Below are 23,061 nucleotides of genomic sequence, written 5' to 3'. Positions count from 1 at the left end.
ATAATATTATATTATATTATATACGTGAACGGGCGCGCGCCACTTGGCAACGCGAAACGAATAGATAAGCGCGTTGTAATTCGCATTGGCATTATCGCGCGCACATCTCTGTCGCGACACCGCCGCCGCCTCCGGGCCCAGGCCACGCACACGCTCGACGTACGCAATAATATTATAATATATACATGTACCATATACACGCATAATATATTACTATATACGTACATATTACATACATATATGGTGTTACGATGTGTGTAAAACACTATCAAAACTCCATACAAACACGCACGCATGCGTTTATATGTATATACACACTTGCAGCTATCATATATATATATATTATATTATGTATAGGTATATTTTGTATATAATAATAATATATATATATATATATATATATATATATATATATATGTGTATGTATTATACATCCGCAGCGTTATAACCTTTATACCCGTTCGGACCGCCGACAAGGGGTGTGTGTGTGTGTGTGTGTGTGTGTTTGATGCGCGGAGAAGGGCGATGGTACCGAAGAGATAGGGTTAATAATAATATAATGTCGTTGTGTACAACGCACTCGTGTGTGTGCGTTTGTATTTAGTGCTATTTATATGTATAGAGACGTAATATCACATTGTCTTTGCGCGTGTGCGACATCCACCCCTCACCACTCACCAACCCCCTCCCGCCAGACCAATCCTACCCCCGTGTCCCAAACTCGCAGTGTAATAACGCGCGCGAGTTATATTATACAGAAACTATGTATCCCAGACGCGAAATACGAATGCAGTGCACATATTATTATATATTATAATATATATATATATAGATACCTACGCATCAGCCACTGCAATATACATATCCAACCTATATACAATAACACGCGTGTAGATTCGTGATACGAGCACAATATCTCGTCAGAGTCTGCTGCAGAGTCCATCGTATATGTAATTATGGAAATAATATATATATTATAGGATGGCTCTTGACGCAAACCATATACGTTATACCCAGTTTGTATTATTATAAAATTGTACCTATCACGTACGTATAATATTATGTAATATTACGTTAGTATGATATGCATTTCAGTGGAAGAATCATCTCGAAGTATCTACAGTATAGGTCTCGGTGTGGTCAATTTTCACTTATTTTTGTCGAATATTGCACTTGGGACAAAAAAAAAGATTATGTTAGAATTTTATAGGTGCACTATCCGATATCATTACCAGGTTACCCACATAAAACCTTTAGTGAAATATCGCAGTCGGCCGCCGGAAGAATAATTTGTATTTTTAATATCTTAAGTGTATTGTATTTATTATAACAATAATTGCCACAGTTTAAGATTATTAATATAAAAATATGGTAATTTTAAAAAAAATTAATCAATGCTCTAATTTAAGTATTAGATACATTATAGTTATAATTTAAAAATATAATAATACAAAAATGTGTATTAACGCGTTTGTTTTAAAATAAGTTACGTATATCGTGTAGGTAATAACCAGGTTGTTGTAAAACTAAATCGATCGAGACACACACGCAATTTTCAACTAAAATGAATAATTATATATGTCCTTTAGTACACTCAGATAGAGTGCATTTATCGAACATTATACCCGTTTTCAACCTGATCGAAATTTGAACTTAAGTACCTTTTTTGAACCCGAACGCAATTCGAAAACTTGGTTTATATAAGGAGTGTAGTTCTACGAAAATCCCTTCATTTCCGTGACGCATTTATTTAAAACATATATTTAATGTGTTTCGCGAGTATATAGCACAATAACTTTTGTTATAATAATTATAATTAAAATTAACTTTAACTATAATATTATGTTGCAGAATCACCGGGATCAAAAACGCTATATTATAATCGTTAAATATAATGTTCCAGAACGATATTTAGTAGTGTATAGGTTTTATTTTATAAGTTTATTGTATAGATTTGTTTTGTTTCTGGTGCGGAACAATATGTGCATATATTGATATAGGTATATACCTAAGTAATAATGTTAAATAACGTATTTTATTTCGTTTCCTATACATATATAATATATATATATATATATATATATATATATATTATGTAGAAATTGTTTGGTTTTCGCTGCGGAACAATACAGCGCATATTATAAACAGGATGGTAAATTAATGTTTTATAATCATTCAATTTATAATAATATGTTATATTACAGAATTATATCGTTGCAATTTTTATTTCATCTGGACAGTACCTAATATGACTTTGATGAAAAAAATAATGATAACTAGGTATATTGAAGTTACATGATCACTTGTTTTCCTAGCTGATAAATGTATGCTAAAATTATTTAACTTTTATAAATTGTGTGTACGATACGAATTGTATGAATGAAGACGAATGGTCGTTTTTAAAAAATAAATAAAATTAAAAATATTAGTTAATACGTTTTTTTATGCAGCTAAAAAAATGATATTATATACTTTATATAGGTACCTACGTATATTAATGTCCACTTTAGGTACCTAGACCATTTTCAGATACATGGATAATACTATATAATATACAGTAAGGATTAGGTGAACTGTGAAGACTAAAATAAAATTATTGCTGATAAAGTTTTCATTGTTAAGGGCATATATTATATAATATAATATGGCCATCATACTATGTATTATTGTTCCGGAACAATGAGGAGTGGAACGAAATGTAAAGCGTTTTCATTGTCCGCTATATTGAATCGTAATAATATATTCTTAGGTTTAATATTCTTCGTGCAGTTTACTTCTATATAAAAATTAATTAAATTTATGAAGAAAAAAGAATTCTTTTATACTATCAGAAGAATTCGTTTTACTCTGTTACTTTTTATCATATGAGAGAATTTACTTTTTACAATATTTAAAAATAATATATTTGCCTTCAAATTTTACATTAATAATTAATTCTAATATCAAAAAAAAAACCATGTGAAATAGATCTTTTTAACACACAAATTGCTATGTTATGCACTTATGGGTTAATAATACGGAGACAACACAAGCGGGTATAACGTCCATTTAAGAACGTATTTTAAATTATTTAAATTTGATATTCCATTTTTCCCTGTGTGATATCACAACGAAAGCAGAAACCACTATAATAGTATTAAGTACTTCCACCACAATAAACCAAACAAATATTTCTGTTTATCAAATGAGTACCATAACTGTTTTTATTATAAATTGTTAATCAAATTATTGTTTTTAAATGTTTATGTACCTACCTATCCATCTCAATAAAAAATTGAACGAGTGGTTTCTGAGTTATTAAATTGTATAATATATATTATAATTATATTATGTATAAAATATTAATAGATTAACATTTATTTATAATATTTTTAAATTTTGATAACTCTCATATCTTCTAAACCCATTATATTATTCCTATGTTATATTTGATCTAAATATTTAGTTTCACCGTCTACTTTAAACTACGATTAAAGTTAACCTGCTGAATTTGCCTGGTTAAATATCTGTTATCAGTCGATTAAGAGTAATCGAAGTTTAAAGTAGTTGGTGAAAGCGGTCCTAAATAACACAAAAAATACTCGTTCCAGTTTCCAATTAAATAGGTGAGCTAACTTTTCAAAAAAATCAATTTTTAATTTAAAAAAAAAGTTACAGGACATTCTTTATTGTACCTATAAAAATCTAATTATTTGAAGATATGTAGGTACCTTCAGTAAAATTAAAAATTAAAGATCAGAATTTTAGTAAACTAATAAATTATTAGAGTATAAACTGAGGGTGAGCTTGCTTGGTAAATCGATTTGTACATAGGCTATTTACACATACATGGTCATTCGGATTTTACGTCACTGTAAAACTGATGGGCATGCAATATGGGCTAATGTGATCCCCAATGAATTCCCCATATTATATTAAACCATTCATAGAACGCAAAATCTGAATGACCATGTTTAGGTAACTCTAATATTATGATGAACATCATATCATCTCCGGATTAGTTCGCATAATATATACAGCACGTAACATGTAACTTTTCAACGTCATCGATTCTTTATTATGTAAGTACCTATAATATTGTGTAATATCCAATTGTGGTAGGTAATATATGCGCATTGTGTGAATATATCAAATATATCACGTAGATATATCCATGTGAATTTTCGTGCAACAGGTTTCATATAACATAGTTTCATTTCTCGTGCTCACGCACACCGTCAGCCAAAATACGATCCATATAATATTATAAAGATAAAATATATAGCGCATATAAAGTGTATTATAAAGTGTCTGTAGACTGCAAGGAAAATTCGATTTAAACTTTCATTTTGTACGCTTTCGCGGCATAACCCCTGCATATATAATGTAAATATTATATTATATTTAAACATAATATAATATAATATTGTTACGTATATCCTCTGCTCACGCTCCTAAATTTTACTTAGATATGATATTTAAAGACCTCGTGAAATCATGATTGAATCATGGTTCTTCAGCAGTGTTGAACCCAATATATATTGCGCGATTTGTGGGTTTAAGTGATTTTCAGTGAGAATTGTTTTATGTAGCATGTCTGTCACTGCAGGGAGAATATAATATAGAGAAAACGTTTGTTTAAGTATAATATAAAGAAAATCTATGTGGCTGAAATATACCTGGATATCTTATAAGTTATAAGGTAAATATATAATAACACTGAAGACGGCTGTTTGTTCCGTTCCTGACATTTTTTATCACTAAAATCGGCTGATTCTTATAACCAGTGAACACTATAAGCGGCGACCACTGTATAATATACCTATAATAATGCGTATATACCTACTCATAATATTTACTTAGATGCCTCTATATTATATTCTATGTGCATGTATATATGTTATGATGAGTGTATAAACCTTACGAGGCCGGGAAATACGAGGAAAAAAAAGGGATGTTCGAAATGGGGCGCGTGGTGGACGGACCTCGATCATCGATTTTAATGAACGTAATCGTAATAATAATCGTCACAAACACGACGACGGTCGTGTGCATGTACCTATATACATATATTATAATATATATATATACATATAAATAAAACATCATGTATAATATGCGTGTTGATAAAGCCGTTTAGTGGGCGTACGCCGGACGGACAGTAGCGGCGGCGAGCGACGCGCGTCACTGAGAGGATCAGATTGTGGCGGCGGCGTTTGCGGTGGCGGTGGAAACGGGGAGGCGTGGCACGTGCCGCCGCCACTGCACTCGCACGCACGCGTTTGCACTCCCCTGGTCGCACGTGACGTTCGAGTAATATAATATATTATTTTTTTATAATTTTGTATTGTATATTATGATGATTAAAATATGATTAAAATTGTACGCAATCACGCAGGCCTAAGAACGTGGCGACGAATACGATCCGCTGCGGACGATCCGTTCTCAAATGTGCGACGACAACTATAAAATAGGTAATGACGAGGAGCCGCCATCGTGGATATTAACCGGAATTCCGGATCAGAGATAATACCTAACGTAACCTAACCGTGGTAAAGAGTCGCATACGATTTTATAATATTATGAAGAAAAGAATGGAAAACTTCTGCAATGTCAACAAATTTGAAAAGTTAAGACGCACGGTGCAGGGTATCGAGGTAGCTGTTTTAAGGGTAAGCACTTATTTTTTGAAAAGTATTTACGAAATTGGAAATATTTTTTTTTCATTACAAAACAATATTTTTGAAAAAATCTAAAATTAAATAATATGTCTATGTAGGTATATTATATTATAGACTATAGTCAAGAGTTAGGTTTTCCATCATATTATTTTATTTTATACTTAAAAGTATTAAACTATAATTATGATATCTGCAGTATAATATTATATTTGAAGAATAAATTCGTAAACCGACAATGAACACCGTAATAGTATGTTTTCTAATATATATATATTATATAGGTATATTTGAACCATACGAGGAAGACAAATGTTAAGTTGCAGTATAAAATATATTAGCATTAGATAGGTACTTAATAATGTGTTTGATATACCGAACGCTTTGCCTACAACTTTCTCGCGTGGCTATAGTCTATATGTCCATATATATATATCAAAGAATCACGTAAATCGGATTCACCAGAGTCTAAAAAATATAATAATGATATAATACACGTATACTCTACAGTCAGCATAATACAGTTGTATGCACTACACAACAGTAAACCACTCTCGACGTCGGTCCTTTACTACGGATTTACCCCTCGACCCTTTTCGTCGACGACATCTCTTTTCGACAACGAAAAAATCGGAAATTAAACGCAAATAAAACCTTTTTTTTTTTGCACACGAAGTGAATGAAAAAATCACTCGTTGTTTGCTCCAAATCGTATCGTCTCTTTGAACACACATATACGTATAATACGTAGGTTGGCCACGTCCTACTATATATATATATATATATATTATATATTATATAATACAAACGTTCAAGCTCGCACTCGTGCCTAAACAGCAACGCAAATAATAATTACGCAACCGAACGTGTCGCTTTGTGTTGGCATCCGATTGTATTTTTTCGCCGCGAAAACGTAGTTGTAAGCACACAGCATGATAAATAATAACACGAATAGGTATAATTGGATTGACAAAAACTGCATGCGTAGAGATTGTACCGGCCATATAAAACTGTTGCAATTATACGGTATTCGTTTAACGTTAGGTGTATGTCACACATTATAATGTAATTTATAATCCCGCGGCCTCACTCGGAAGGATTTGCGCTTTTCCGATGACGACAGCGTTTTCAGCGTTTTATTTTATCACAATAGTACATTATTATATTACAATAGATACAGGTACCCCCCCCCCCCTAGATCTCGCGTTGAGCTTTGCCACTTAGAGCAAAATACGTGCGGGAAACATCCGATATGAAAATTGCTTGATATTCTGCGATCGATCAATAAGGGCGAAGTTCGCCCATCCTCCCGTATTTTTTTTCTGACGAAACTGCAGACTTGCGGATTCTAAAAAGTGACTTGCAATCAGGGATTGAAACCTTTTGAATTTATCGGTAAAAAAAAATAAAGCTATAGGTTCCAAATAATTTCGGTACCCAAAAGTATAATAACTTTAAATACTCATCCGGAATTCGGGTTTAATTAATGGTTTGAGAAATATTAGAGAACTCTTAAAATTATATATAGGTAGTTTATATACTGCAAAACTGTAATACCATTAAATTATAATAGATAAAATTATTTTATTTTTGAACCTAAACGAACCTATTTAAATTAAAAATTCCAATTCGGTTCCGGTACTTTATTTATTAAAATAAAGGTTCCGATTCCAGAACCGGTTCTTTTAGGTTCGGTTTCAGACCCTACTTGCATTTACTATTGCAAATAATTTTCTAAATATTGATTAATGCTTGAAGTAATTATATAATGCAGTTGGAGTGCCCCAATTTTACACACGTTGCGATTAATCGCTTTTGAACGGAAAATCGTCCCTATCAATGATTGAACGTTAAAAATAGCGGAAACGAACGTATCGCAGACACGTGAAAAAAACACTTTATACCTATCCCTTATTTTTCTTTACGTTTGACGTTAAACTTATATCAGTCGCTGTATTACATTCCTATAGCCCGGGTGTTTGTCTATTTCGTATAATATGTAACAATATCGCACATAATATATTATAATAGCAGTATATAGGTATATAAACCTCCCCCCGAGTAATAAATAATAATTATAACTTCATAATTAATTTATCGAATAGGTCATATCTATTGCATAATATTATTATACCTAATCTTGTTAATAGTTAAATCGTTAAAAAATCACTCACCTGTTTCGTAACGGTATCGATGAGCCTCACGTATATGTCTTGTTCTTGTCGCACACCTAAATAAATAAAACAGTATCGGTATTAGCTTAGTTGTACAGACGGCTTTTGAGCGATAGCGCACTACGTTCATTACCGTTAGCATACAACAGCTGCAGTCTATACTGAATACCGTTGTTGGTCTTCTGTGACTCGGATTCCTGAAACGTACATACAAGATTCATGTTTGATTATGTATTACAGCAGCAGGTTTTGTGCGAGCGCGGAATCATCAAAACAAACAGACTTTGACTTATCGGAACATGCACTTAATTGCCAAATATATAATATATATATATTAGCTCATCCGCGAAATTCCATAACAAACGACGAGCGCCGTCGTCTGCGAACGTTATATGCGCAAACAGAGTGGGATGGTATATGACGTGGGTGACGGGTGTGTATATTATAGATACGTACATAGGTGTGCACATATTATATATACGGGCCCCGTTCGTATATGCGGTTATAACCACGACACACTAATCAAATTAAATGTTTTCTGTATAATATTTAGTAAGCTGCGATCGTTAAGATCGAAATCGATTAGGTCCATATTATTTTTGTTTCGGGTCCGGGAAATAAAAAAAATTACCGATTGCTGGTGGTTGTCCCCGGTTGTTAAGTAATACAATATTATAACGCCGAGACGTGCAGTTTTGGTATGATAAATCGTGTTTGTATATAAAATGTCGTATAGCGATCCCAAACCATCATTATAAAAATTAAAAGCATAATATTGTAATATTACTAATAATAACAGGTTCTGACGACATTGCACATGTTTGTTGGACACTGTACTATATTGCCAGACGTTAAGAAATAAATGCCAACACATTAATCGTGGTTTACGCCAGTATCAATCTGAAGTCTGGTAATTGTGAACACGAAAATACGATTGTCAGATGGCTAAAATTACATTTTAAAGCATCATAAAAATTGGTGAATAACTACTTAGGCGAATTTGTACATTAATCATAGAAAATGAACATTATATTTATCTGACAAAACGATGACGATGGTGATTTCGGAGATTTTATATTTTTAACACATTGTAAAAATGAAAACACGTGGAGGAATAATCTTTGTATAATATTATAAAAGGCAACTGCTGTCTATATGGAACGAGTAAAACGACGTTGAGTTATTATTACCAAAACTGCAATGGTATTGTGATGTGCACGCGCGTACCAACTTCGAGTACAATACCAAATGTCAATGCAATGTGGATAAATGCGCTTGTACAAGAACTCCATGACGTATGATAGTTCTCTGAGGTAGTGCATTGTCGTATTAATATTGTATTATTAAATTAGTGCAAATCCATTTTGAACAGATAATTAATCGATCGCATCCAAATGACGTGTTATTACTAAATTACTTTACTGAACATTATGAAATATGCATTTCTGAACGCGAATTACTGTTGTGATGGATATAGCGTGGCCGCGGCATCCGGCTTCAAATTTGACACCAGACCTTAACGCGGGTAAAGTGACAGTTAATATCTCTGTATATATTATTATATATACAATAATAAGACATAATATTATTATCAAAGCGCGTCTGTTTGTTTAATTGGCAAGCACAGAGTGAATATTATTCGCGTGTATTAAATCATTAGGTATATTATACATTTATACTGTTATTTGTTGCGTTTATATTATCATTATTTATTATATCGTGTTATTCATTGTCGTCACCTACTTTTGGATAAACTTAAATCCGGATTAACCCGTCGCGGCTTTTGTGTATATTATATTATAATCATCATCTCTCAGCTCGCTGTGTGTGACAAACGGGTTTTCGCACCAAATCGTTTTGATTAATCACACGCTGCAACGATTTTAGGGATGATGATTGATGACGAAACAAAACGATAAAGTAAATTTAATAAAAAAAAAAAATTATGCATAAATAAACACACACGCATCATAGTGTTATATAACTACATCATTATATTATTATTATATTTAAATGATAAGTAAAAACAGGGCTAAACGTCGTGTATTCCTGTTTTGTTGTTTTAATTCTGTACTACACAAATAGGTATAACATATTATTATCATACATAATATAATATTATTATATATTATATACCTACTGTAAAATACACGCCGTCTGTATACACACATTGTACTATGTATACGCTGTGCGCGCGATTACATAAAACGTACACAGAGATAAGTCGTAAAGGAAACACAAATAGTGGTAACTTATAGTAAAAAAAATGTATATAAAATATGTTATATATATATACATAATAAAGCTTACCTGATCCTTTTCGATGAATCCGATGAACGCGGTCCGTTCGATTTCAATTGGCTGCTGAGACCTGTCGTACAGTGCGATCACAAAATGAAAGAAATTGGATTTTCTCAGATTGCTCGGTGGTTGCTTTTCGAAATGTGCCCTTCCCACGCCGATACTGTACACAGAAATAAAAAAAAAATATATTCTTATGGATACTGAATAATTATTCAGTGAATTAAATTACGACGACATTATTATATAATAGGTATATCATGCCAGTGCGGTACATAGGTATTATAACAGCCGGAAAACTAGCGTCTAAACGTAGGTACACGTATATGCATACCTACATTACCTATCATAGTATTATAAACCTATATTATATGGGCCGTTCGACGTATTTATTCATACAGATAAATCAATGGAGAACCAGCAGGTTTATATAGTAGTTTCAAGTTATTTCGCGTTATCTGCCGCAGGGAACAATATTCGCATACATAATATGCATACTATATGTACTCGTTCATATATAATAGCTATTATGTGTGTGAGTGTGAGTGTGAGTGCGTGCATATCAAATCGAATCATAATACAATAGGATAACAATAAACATAATATTATATAGGTTAATATTATACTATATGTATATCCACAGATATCATGCAAATTAAGCCGCCTTGACGAAAAATAAAACAGACACGTAGTTAGTAAAATTGTAATTATTATTGTTTTAATAAATATAAATATAAATATAAATATAAAATTTAAATAAATAGATATAAAAACTAGCTGTAATTTGTAGGCACAATATTATTTTCAATGTTATGTTATTATATAATATATACATTGTAGCCTACAGGTATACGTATATAACCTACACGCAAATCTATATAGAACTTATACTAACTTAGTAAGTCTAGTGAATGTATAGGTAAGTCTATTCATCAGTACCTACCTATTAATCTATTTTAATAACGAGTTGTTCTTATACCTGCATAGACCGTGGATTTTCAATTTACAAACAAATAAATAGAATAATATAAGTAATCTTCGTATCAATTATTATAATTTGCAGTTAAACTAATTCTTTAGGTACAGTTGAAGCCAATATTCGTCATTTAGAGGGGAGAAAATCTTCTGTGATATTCATTATAACAATGCTCTATAATATATTAATGTATACCTATTTAATACGATTAGAGATAGCTGCATGTGGACCGTCACTTAAAGGGTATACTGTCAGTGGCTTCGATGACCAACAGACATAATAATATATACAAATATTTAATATTATATTGTAAATCCCAAAAGGATGGCTGAAAATTCTAACCTTCAATCTTTCCAACCAGCATATTATAATACTATATAGTATATACCTACATTTAAGGTTGTTATAGCAATACAGTCAAGTTACTTAAATAGTGTAGGGCCTCGGAGTATGAATTTGGGTGACCAATGGCTGTAAATGCTTTCTGGTAAAAACATCGGTGTTTTTATGATATAATGATTTTGTTAATAGTGTCTATTAGTATATTAATTTGTATGTTTAATTTATTTATACTATGGATAATATTAAACCATAGCTTTTGAATAGATACACCATACTACTATGAGTATTCTTAAAGTATTATTATTCGAACAAGACTTTAAGTTCTTAACATTGCGTAACTCAATCGATATTCAATATAATACGTATACGTACCTACCTAAATTGTATAATATTATCCTACACTACTAAATTAAACTGTAGTGCGACCATAAATAATAATATGGTTTATAGTATATAGTATATTATACTGATTAGCTATTGGTGTTTTTGAAAACGCGTGTCCGAACTTTTATGAGAAAACAGCTTTATCGACCGAAATTCGTTTACCTATAACATTACGTCCAGGATAATATCGTTACACTGTAGACCACCGAGTACAAGAGATGCTCGAGATGGTAATATACAAATATATATACACGAATGAGCTGCAATAGGGTTTGACGAATAGATTAATTGGAGCAGACTAGAAGATAAAGAAAGAGAGAAGGAAAAGCCAAATCCAATAATAATATTGTACGTAAACAGAAATCGAAATCGAATTTCACGACCGCTGTTATTGGTTTACACAGCGTATTATACGCGAGAAGGATCGGGGCCATACAAACAGGTAGGCACGTTGTCGTTTTTCATTTATCAAATTCCAATTATTGATCAGACGAGTTGGTAATAATAATATTAATATATTAAATATAAATGTTGACGCGTCAGCATAATATGTATGTATATAATATACGATATAATATACGTTACACATACATGAACGGTGATAAATGAAGGGACTTAGCGGAAGGCGCTGCAAGCAAAAAAAAAATATATACAAACAATAATAATATTAATATATTGCTTTCCAAATAGTTGGCGTGTTTATGATTATTATCATCTTCACCATCATCATTATTATTATCGTCATCGCGAGCATGAGGGAATTGCGCACTCAATAATAAAATAATATACGAACCATGAACGATTTGTGTTTTTAATTCTGACACAATAGTGTAAATATTTCTACACGATATAATATTATTTGTATTTTATTTCCGCTACCGTTGTGCGGCTGTTGTTGTAATTCGTTTAATAAATATTAAACGTGTGTTTATTCGGCTGGTGGCGTAAACCGCGACGTACACGGCACACCCACTGCCCGCACCCACACCAAACGAGTCCGATGTTTCGACTATTTCGCCGATTATTAATTTATTCTTTATTATTGTTATTATTGTTATTATTATTATTGTTGTTGTTGTTTCGAATAGCCAACGCACTCGCGGTAATTAATTTATTGACTTTTTTTTCATATATTTGTTATCTATATATTATGTTGTAACTTGTAACTTATATAACAAACAGTCCAGTTTTAAACCGATACAGGACAGCAGACAGCGCCAATAATAATAATAATTTAAAAGCTGCCCCAACTAACATAATATTATATTACACACCTAAGTACCTACCAAAAACATATTATATACGCACACAGATTAAACACCATAAAATAGAAAAATACAATCAAAATATATTGAACTAAATTATATTATTTTACAGGAATTTAAAACGCATAGAGGCGCGCAACTTTATACTATTATTATACATTAGGCATATTCTTAGGTACTCTAGTAATTAGTTAATCATATATTTACTTACATCAACCAAATCTTAAATGTTAAGACGCTAATATGAGTTTAGTTTTTAGTTTTACCTGGGCACAATAAATAATTGTTATGCGGTATAACGTAAAAGGAGTTTTAATTTTAAAACGTCGTATTAACTACCATATTTGATTTTACAGTTCTTACTTAATTGTTATCTGATATACATAAATGTCAACAATTTTAATTCTATATACCTAAGTTTAGAAGATAAATTCTAGGAAAACTTTAAAAAAAAAAAAATTAATTATTCAATTACTGCAGGACTCTTGTTATGAATACCCCTCAAACTCATGGCCATTCATTATAACATTATACTGAGATAAGACAATCGATGTGCCATAGTTAGAAAGTAGTGTCTAATACGTAAAAAAAAAATTAAAAAGTCATAAACTTCCGAACAACCCTTCTTAAAGCAACTGTTTTGAAATTCAATTATAATATGAATTAAAATTCTCAAAAAAATTATTCTGTTTTGGAATATGAAATAAACGAATGCTGTTATTTAAAAGAAAAAAACTTATAAGATAATAACAATAAAAGTACAGTAAAAGTAATGTCTGTTATGACTTTAAGCTATGTAAAAAAAATACTTACTACAATTTTAATACTTTTCAAGATAATTAGACAGTGTTTATACCCTTAAAATAATCACCTTGTTCCCTGCACAAAGCTTAACAGAAAAATGTACACAGAGGACTTTCGACCTAACCTGGTTGATCTTATTATAATAACCTGAACAGTGGTCAAATGTTTCACCGAGACAACACCATTGTTTAACTAAGTTCATAATATATATAGTTACCTATGTATATATGGATATTTGAGGGTGCTCAAAGCCCCCCTTGATGTCTACAAAACTGTGATATTGTTTTTCATACGGATCGGTTTATTGAATAACGATGAATGTCATTGACCGAATTTTCTGTTTCCTCGGCGCCAATTTTTATTCTTAGCCACCCCTGGGTATTTTTACACTTATACACCTTGAATTTATTATGTTTAATTTGCACTTTGATTTCTATATTGTATGATATTTATGCATTTATTATCCGGAAAATATTATATCATCAAATCAGTGGTTGCTGCTGATGATTTAGAATTTGAAAAATGTTACATTCCCTAGCTTAATCGACTTTATATATAGCTTATATATTATCATGATAACCGATTTAATATTGAATATTATTACAAATGTCAGCCCACAGAAGAGTATTAAATAGTGCGTATTATTTTTAATATAGTTAATTATTTTGATGAAAGATGATGTGTCTACATAAATGTTTATGTTAATTTGTATGCTCGTTCTTGACTTTACCGCTCACCAAAGACTTATATTTAGTGGATAGTGTTGTATCTTTAATATGTAAACGCGTATATTTACGGATGTTATATTAAGTTGAATGAAAATGAAGTAACTAGTCGTTACCACTCTCTCTTCTAAAAATAAACAAACGTCTGTGTCCCGTGAGTTTTTCATTAACCAGAAACTATAATATGTACCTAAATTGTATTATACGTGTGCGTGTTTCAGGGGGCATGCGTTGTGCAGTATATCCATACAACATTGGTCAATGTGTAAAATATTTTTGTTTTTAATTATCAAGCATTTTATGCACAACTACAATAGATAATATTAAAAATCAACCAAGTTTTCTTAATTTGAATATAATCTTATGGTCTCTTCTGGTTATAATAACGTATTTGCTTATAGTTTATCCTTCATTGGAATACTATTCACCACATGCTCTATATTTATTTGCATAAACCGATATGGCGATATGTCGTCCGTACATTTTCTACCAATTGTAGTTTGTAGATGTTATTTATTGTACGCTACTATATTATAATATTATATTGTATCGTAAATGGTATAGAAGCTAAGTTGTCATTCATATTTTTTTAAATTTTAAAATAACTCATCTAGTTATATTTTCAATTCTCAAATTTAAATCGAAAATAATACGTTATTCTCTGTACTTACTTTTATTTTAGTATATAATTATTATCGAGTCTGATGCGGATAATCAATCAAAGTTATACGTACCTACCTAATTTATGAGCATAATTTATGCCATACGCATATCACACATACTTAAACAGTATTACAGTCTTTTTATTTATATACTATACACCCTGTATAGGCAATATACATAATATGCATATAATAGATGTATTTCAATTGTTTGTCGGTCGAAAGCGATTTGAAAGTACATTTTTTATAGACATAATCTAAAGTGTCGATGACCTGTGGTAGTAAAAGTCACGAAAATATTATCGCAGTTTTCTATAATATGGTTGAGAACATAATATGTATGGGCATCTAAACAAACATTGTTCGTTTACATTTGCCATTTGGAATTTTATTATACTATTGCTTATATTATTGACAATTTAGTTGCGCGCATCTACTCCATAACAGATAAATAGTTTTTTTATTGTGAAAATATCGGTTTTAAATATTTGTACGCGTTATACTACTTTTATACGCGTAGGTGATTTAGTATAGCTGTTATGTTTTATGCAGTCATCATAATATAAAGCTAGTGTACATAGTATATAATTCATAATAATTTAATCCATGTGGTTATTGTTCATACAATTATTTTCACTGGAAACTAATATTTATTAATTTTAATCATACCGTTTCCGACAAATGTAATGCTTAGATATATGAAATGTATATTATATTATATAGGTACCTACGTTTTTATGCAATCATCTCCTTCAAAACAAATCAATTGTTTAATAGAATCTACACAAAGATAACGGGTTTAAATTTATTTTAGATACTATTGCAATTTAATTGAATAATTAACAGAAAATTGTATTTTAACAATCATTTTTAAGACTCTAAATAATATGCTTTTTTATTTATTAATTTCGTATTCATACATACTATTGTGTATAATAGAGTTCGACGCATCGTGTATTAGTCATTACCTACTACTGCTGCAGCGAGCCGAATTGTTTAAGCTGCGTAAGTATGATATTATATGCACGCACCTATATGAATAATATATTATTGAAAATGTAAATGCCTCGTAGGAATTGCTTACACAATAATATTTAATTTTAAAATAAATTTTACTCCTACATTTTTTAATATAGGTAATGTTTTTCTTGTTGGGTTTTTTAAGTATACATATTGCTCAATGCGTACGGTTTGGTTTTAAAATATGAATGTACTAATATACTAATCCACTGAAATAGGTGCATATATATATTATGTATTAATATGTGCATACTGCATATTATACATAATAGTGGGAAACCCATATAACGTGAACGTTTCGCTTTTTAAGTGCAAGTCTTGTGTTTAAATATTTTATAGATTCGTTGGAAAAATAAAGGATATCAAAGTATGCAGTAATGCAGTCGTATAAAAAATGAGACTATAATAGTATAATATAAGAATGAAAAAAAAATGTAAATTAATGCGAGTTGGAGTGCTGTTTTATTGCATACTCTAAACGCCGTGGCAACGTTCAAAACAAAAACACCATCTATATAATAATATATTTATATAATTCACTAAGCAACATTCGAGTGGCGACGAATATACACGAATGGACTACTTTCCTTTATAATATTTTTTTTTCACGCCATAATAGTACGGTTGTGATCAAAATCACGGCGATAAGAGGCGAACATTGAGACAGAATACGAAACAAATATACACTCATCCTATTGTAACATTGTGCCCGTATTTGAAATATTATATACCTATAAAAGCAAATAAAATATATAATATAGATGCGCTTTCTTATACCTACATTTATATACTTATATGTATGAACAGTCTCTGGAGAATTTATTCAAAACCCTATGAGATATGCTGTCTTGTTTACATAATCAATATTGTACCTATAGGTGATCTTTTTGCTCGTTATGACAGATTTGAGTCACTTTTTTTCCATCTCTGTTCTCATCGAGTTATTTTTTATTTTATTTTTACTATTTTTCTCTTTTTCAGTCCTTTTAACCACTCTCGACAGCAGCCTGCAGTTGGTATACATCTTTTTTTCTTATTATAAATAAAAAAATGTATAATTATTTACAATCCGTACTATTATAAAAACATTAAGTACATTTGCTGATTTGAACAAACAAAAAACTGGATGGCGTGAAGTTAAGAGGTGTCCTGCAGCGATATTACCTAAAGCAGTATAATATATAGTTATGCTCACATAAATTCGTAATTCAATACTAATTGTTACTGTATACGAAATAACGAAATACGATTCGAGAAAAGTCCACGAATAAATAGGTACCCTAGATAAATACATTTTTGTGGTTTGTTTTTTAACAATAATTATACGTATTTTTACTTTTATTATTTTTTTATTCTTTACCTTCAAACACAAATCACACTCAACAAACTAATTAAGCACTCGTAAATGTTTCAGAGATTATCTTTCGTGAATTATTACGAACATCGTCGTATTTATCTTCAACTTAATTTTTAGATTGCATAAAGCAAATACCTTCATTTAATTGTAATATAATACGTAGGTATAAAAGAAGAAAAATATTTTATTAAAAACAACAAAGTGTTAAAAGTTTCAAAAAGGAGTTTTAACGTTATTCTATAGATACATTATAAATGATTAACATTATGTGAATACACTATAAATATAAATAAATATTTGTTGGTACATTGAACAATTGAATAATTCAATAGAAAGCGCACTTTTATTTTTATGTATTTACTATATAACATGACTCACGAGTGACTATATATTATACATTCTGAATAAATATAAAAAAAAACAAATTTATGAGTTTTTTTTAATATTAATACATTATTTTAATACTATTATAGGTATATATATATATATATTATAGGTGCCTATTCGAAACATTTTCACGTAACTCGTAAAAAATAATGTTACAGTTTTAGCTGTAGGTACCCACGCGACCTTCATAATAGTAATTTTTATTTTTCCTTGTCAAATGGAAAAAATAAACGTTGCAATATTTTTTTCTGTCGACATAATAATATTGTCTAAACTGTTTAAAGATTATAAAATGTATATACATTTTTTTAAATTTAATTTATTAGAAATGTGTCAGCATAATATGAGTATAATAATATTCGCATTCTCCTACAAGTTTTGATAAAATATTTTTAATTTTAATAACCTCTTACGCTTACAAAAACAATAATTGTTTCAAATTATGCACCACGATGTTATATATTTAATTAATATAGGTGTACTTATGTTTAAAATCTATAACTCGAAACTTAATAATAATAATATTAGTTTGTTTTATAAATCATTGGTATACCAATACCATAATAACCTGACTAAACCACAGTTAACGCGCGTACTTTTATACATAAAAGTACGTATAGGAATAAATGTATAAATTATATTGCACACTCAGCATTCTGCGGTAACCAGGTACCTATATATATAAATACCAGGTATACAAATGACTACATTATATTATTATAATTATTTATTTAGGTGTATTATTCAAATGTCGTAACTATAAAAATGTCACTATATATTTATATTATATAGGTACCTGCTATAATATACGTCATATCGGACCAATACCGACACTGTCCAACAGTTGATCGTGAATATTATTCAGGTCGGGTAAGTACCGCAACGATCGAAACGATCGAGTCGTGAAAGAATTAATAGTATATAATATAAAATGTTTTATACCTATTGGCTATCAACCTATCGTGTTCGGAAGAAAAAAAAACATCCAAAATATGTTACCTACTGAATTTTAATATATCGTATAGAACTTTGACAACGAGTACCTCGATGGACAGATACAATTTTTCGACGTATCAAATTATAATAAATTAACTGTAAATTTATTATATTTTAAGATGAGTTTTTTTTTCTCAGAAATCGTTAATTTATCAAAGTTCTATTTTAATTTGTAACCTATATACCTATTTACCTATACCTACAACTATGTATAATATATTACTTTGTATAAATAATATATTATATTATTACAGGACAGCAACGGCAGCAATGGACCGATTAAAAAATTAAAACAGTAAAAACGTGCGTCGTACCTGCTCTGATCGATGATAGAAGGTTGCATCCATGAACGAGGAACGGACAGCTGCGAGTTGGCCAAAGGTTCTTCTTTGAGCCCTGTGACAGGGCCCCGGAGCTGGTGATGGTGGTGATGGTGATGATGATGGTGCAGTCCAGATATACCACCGGGTGTCGTGGTATCCTGGTGATGGTGGTGGTGCAGGCCAAACATGAGGCCGGCCGCGGTGGCGTTCCGGTGATGGTTGCCCGGTGTGGCGTACAGCTTTCGGCCCCACGCGGCCACGGGGTCCAGTTCACCGCCACCGCCGCCACCGACGACGCCGTTACCGCCGACGACGCCGCCACCGCCACCGTTACCGACATTGCCGACAACGACGCCGCTGCCACCGCCACCACCGCCGCCCAGCGTGCCTAACGTTGACTGCCACGGTGCCGCGACCGCGGCGTCAGCGTCGCCGCCGGTCGCGCCCCCCGTCCAGTAGCCGGCGCCGGCCACCGTCCGTCCGTCTTCTTCCGTCGACACCACCGTGATGCCTTCCGGGCCCACCGCCGTCCTATACGTGTCCGTCAACGTGCGTTCGCGATATGTACGATCGGGTGATGTGTATTCGGACCGCGAGCTCGCGTTTAACGTGATAATTTTAACGCGGAATTAATATTCGTTGGTCTGCAACAGCAAGCGTGTTGAATATAAAATATCGTGTATTATCTTGCGTATGGTACGTGGACGTTAATTGGACGACCGGCGTCCCGCGGTAATAGATTAAACGCAAAAGAAAAAAAAACCGTAGAACAAAATTAATTAATTTTTAACAATGACGTAAATGTTATTCCCGGTGGTGCAGTGGCGATCAGGCGCGAGTGTACCGTGACATAATAATAGTATACCGTTGTGTGACGCGTACGGGACGTCTTGCAAGGAAACGTTGAGGATATGCAATAAAAATAAATTCTCGGCCCGTGTGCACAGCGACTATGGTCGTCCCGGTGGGAGTGCGCGCGATACTCTAAACGCATCGCCGCCGAAACGTTCCCGCGGACAGTGTGTCGTGGTCGCGTCCGTGCGCGTACGTGGGCGCGCAAGCGCGTCCGTGCCCGCCCCACGCGGCCCGCCGTGCACTACCGCCGTCCGGCCGTGTCCGGTGCGGGTGTGTGCGTTGGCAGCCGCATGTGTGTGCGTGAGCGTTTGGCCACGTCCACGCGGCCGCGGCCACGCCTACCGGCCGGCAGTGCCCGGGCGTTGGTGACTCCGCCTGTCGGCCAATCGCTAGTCGCCTTCGCCGCTGGCCGTCGTCCACCGGTGGCGTGTCGGTACTCGCACACCGGCTGACGCTGCCGCGCCACGCGGACGCCGATCGCGCGCGCGACCGTCCATCGCCGCCGTCACGCGACAGGACTCGTGGTGGCGGCGACAACGACGGACTTATATTTACTTACGTGGGCGTATAACAATTTTACGCAATATGACGCCATATACCTTTTACCGTAAATATTTACCTAATATTTTGAGTGTATACTTTACTGGTTTACTTATCTGCAGGGGCGCAATTTCAAAGAAATATAACTATAGGGGGCTGCTATTAGAAGATTCTCCTATTTTTCCACTTAGTCTTGTGATCATGGATTACGCGGTGTCACAGTTAGAAATTGTACCTCCATTATACATCCCTTCATTGAATAATCACGAATTCAACAATGACTTTGCCCCTATATCTGTATTAATTATTATTAATATACGTAATATTTTAAGAACAATATTATTTATTATATAGGTATGGTCAATCAAACCACCAAGAATATAAATTATTAGGATGCGCTAATTTCAAAATGTAGGGTGCAGCTAAGCACATCCAAGCTCCCTCCAAATTGCACCTATGACTCGAATGTAAGTAATTTTCCGAAAATATGACTTCTATATATATATTATATATTAGTTATTCATTTTTCTCCACTTGCCCGATGGGTTCCTATCTATATAATATACCTACATGCCTATCCTGTACTATACGACTGTGTTGTTATATTACTGCACCGTTTGTATTATTACGTATTTTTCCCTGCGCAAGAGCGGTCGTTTTAAATTATTAATATTCCTCCGACGCTCGCACACACGCGGCCGATTCACTTTTCCTATAATATATCACATCAATAATTCACCCGTCAGATATATTATATACTTACATTCATATATATATATATAGTATATATTATATATACGTATGCATCGTATATAATGTATATACATAGTTACACCAACCTATACATACGCGAGCAGCACGCGATGGAAAAAGGGAGCGAGGTTAAGGATTACGTTAAAAATATTTACTCATCCTCCTTCCCCCACCACTATCAACGTTTCGCAGGGCCATACGACGTCTTATTGTTTCCCTATCCACTGAATATTATATACATATACATATATAATATATCCTAATGCTAATATCCATCGCTAAAATAGCACAACTATAATATCTGATTATATAATATACCCTAAATATACATTACATTTTAAACTTCCCCCTTTTCGCACTGCTGCTACAGCAAAGATATTATACGCGTATGATGCCATGGTGGCATATACATTATATATATATAGATATAATATATACCTAAAATAGTAAAATATAATATGTATACTATTATAATATTCTGCAGTATATTCCCAATTCCAATATATAGCTGCAGGTGTGGTATATTCGGTAGTGATTGGCAAATTATAGGGTCGAGCACGGAGCACCAATGCATATTTAGATAGGTATGTAATATTAAATATATATATATATATATATATATATAGGTATGTACAATAGTATGTGTATAGATTGCGTATAACATATCAGGGGTGGAAACGCTGAAAACCAAAACAAATTTGGTGATTACAAGTTTGGGTTTTTATAATCCGGTTTTATTACCAACATAAAAGTCTTAGGTTTTGGTTTCGGTTTTAAAAACAGGTTATGAACTATAAAGGTTTTGGTTAAACACTCATACTGCAAGTTTTATAAATATAAAAAAAAAATGTTGACAATACCTTTTCACTTGGGTTTTGGGTTCATAGGTATTAGGCGGTACTTCACAGTTAGCTATAGGTACAAAACTATTTCCTGCATACACATAATTTAAAAAATCAAGAAAAATCTTATTTAATAATCAATAACGACTATATTTTAAATTAGACTAGAAATAAAATCAGGAGTCTGGGCGATTGTAAAAATGTATGACTTTAGTCTTTTTAGTTTTTATCAATACAAAATATAAAACTATATAATCTTCATAAACAATACGTTTAATATGTACAAATTGTAGGTACATTACAAATATATAGCACTAGAAATTAATAACATTCTAGGTAGTTATTTCTATCTTGTTATTTCTATAATTTATAATATTATATTCAAATTGTTAATTCAAAGTAATTGTGTTACACAAAGTTATTTATATTCGAATTCAAATCATGGAATCACAATGCCAAATATTATTAAGCACAATATCCTTATTAGCTGTAAGCAATAAACCAATGATAATTATATAATATCAACATTTAACTATTTAAGTCTAAAAAAGTTCTATAAAAACTTCATGTTATTGAAATTAAATTACAAATATCAAATACCACATTTCAGATTCGTGAAATAATAATTAATTAAGTATAGGTATACAAGCTATATTTAATTTCGATAATAAATCTATGATTTTTCCCAATTAAGGCGA

General features: G+C 32.1%; 1 protein-coding gene across 2 annotated transcripts in view; it reads right to left on the bottom strand.

The window, feature by feature from the left end:
- LOC100166884 (transcription factor collier-like) overlaps positions 1-20,369 on the bottom strand; it is a 110,041-nt gene extending 89,672 nt beyond the window's left edge. Inside the window, exons 1-4 of one of the 2 annotated variants that reach the window (XM_029488416.1) lie at positions 19,365-20,369; positions 10,142-10,295; positions 7,965-8,028; positions 7,832-7,887 (exon numbers count right to left, since the gene is read on the bottom strand). In XM_029488416.1, coding sequence (XP_029344276.1) covers positions 7,832-7,887; positions 7,965-8,028; positions 10,142-10,295; positions 19,365-19,561 — 471 coding nt within the window. In that variant the 5' untranslated portion in view covers positions 19,562-20,369. The remainder of the gene's footprint in view (positions 1-7,831; positions 7,888-7,964; positions 8,029-10,141; positions 10,296-19,364) is intronic. The other variant, XM_029488422.1, reaches the window with a different exon arrangement.
- Between the last annotated feature and the right edge of the window lie 2,692 nt (positions 20,370-23,061).

Source organism: Acyrthosiphon pisum, chromosome X (assembly GCF_005508785.2).
Source record: "Acyrthosiphon pisum isolate AL4f chromosome X, pea_aphid_22Mar2018_4r6ur, whole genome shotgun sequence".
In the NCBI taxonomy this organism is placed as follows: domain Eukaryota; kingdom Metazoa; phylum Arthropoda; class Insecta; order Hemiptera; family Aphididae; genus Acyrthosiphon; species Acyrthosiphon pisum.
The sequence above is the reverse complement of the archived record's forward strand: the minus strand, read 5'-3'. Positions and strand labels throughout refer to the sequence as shown.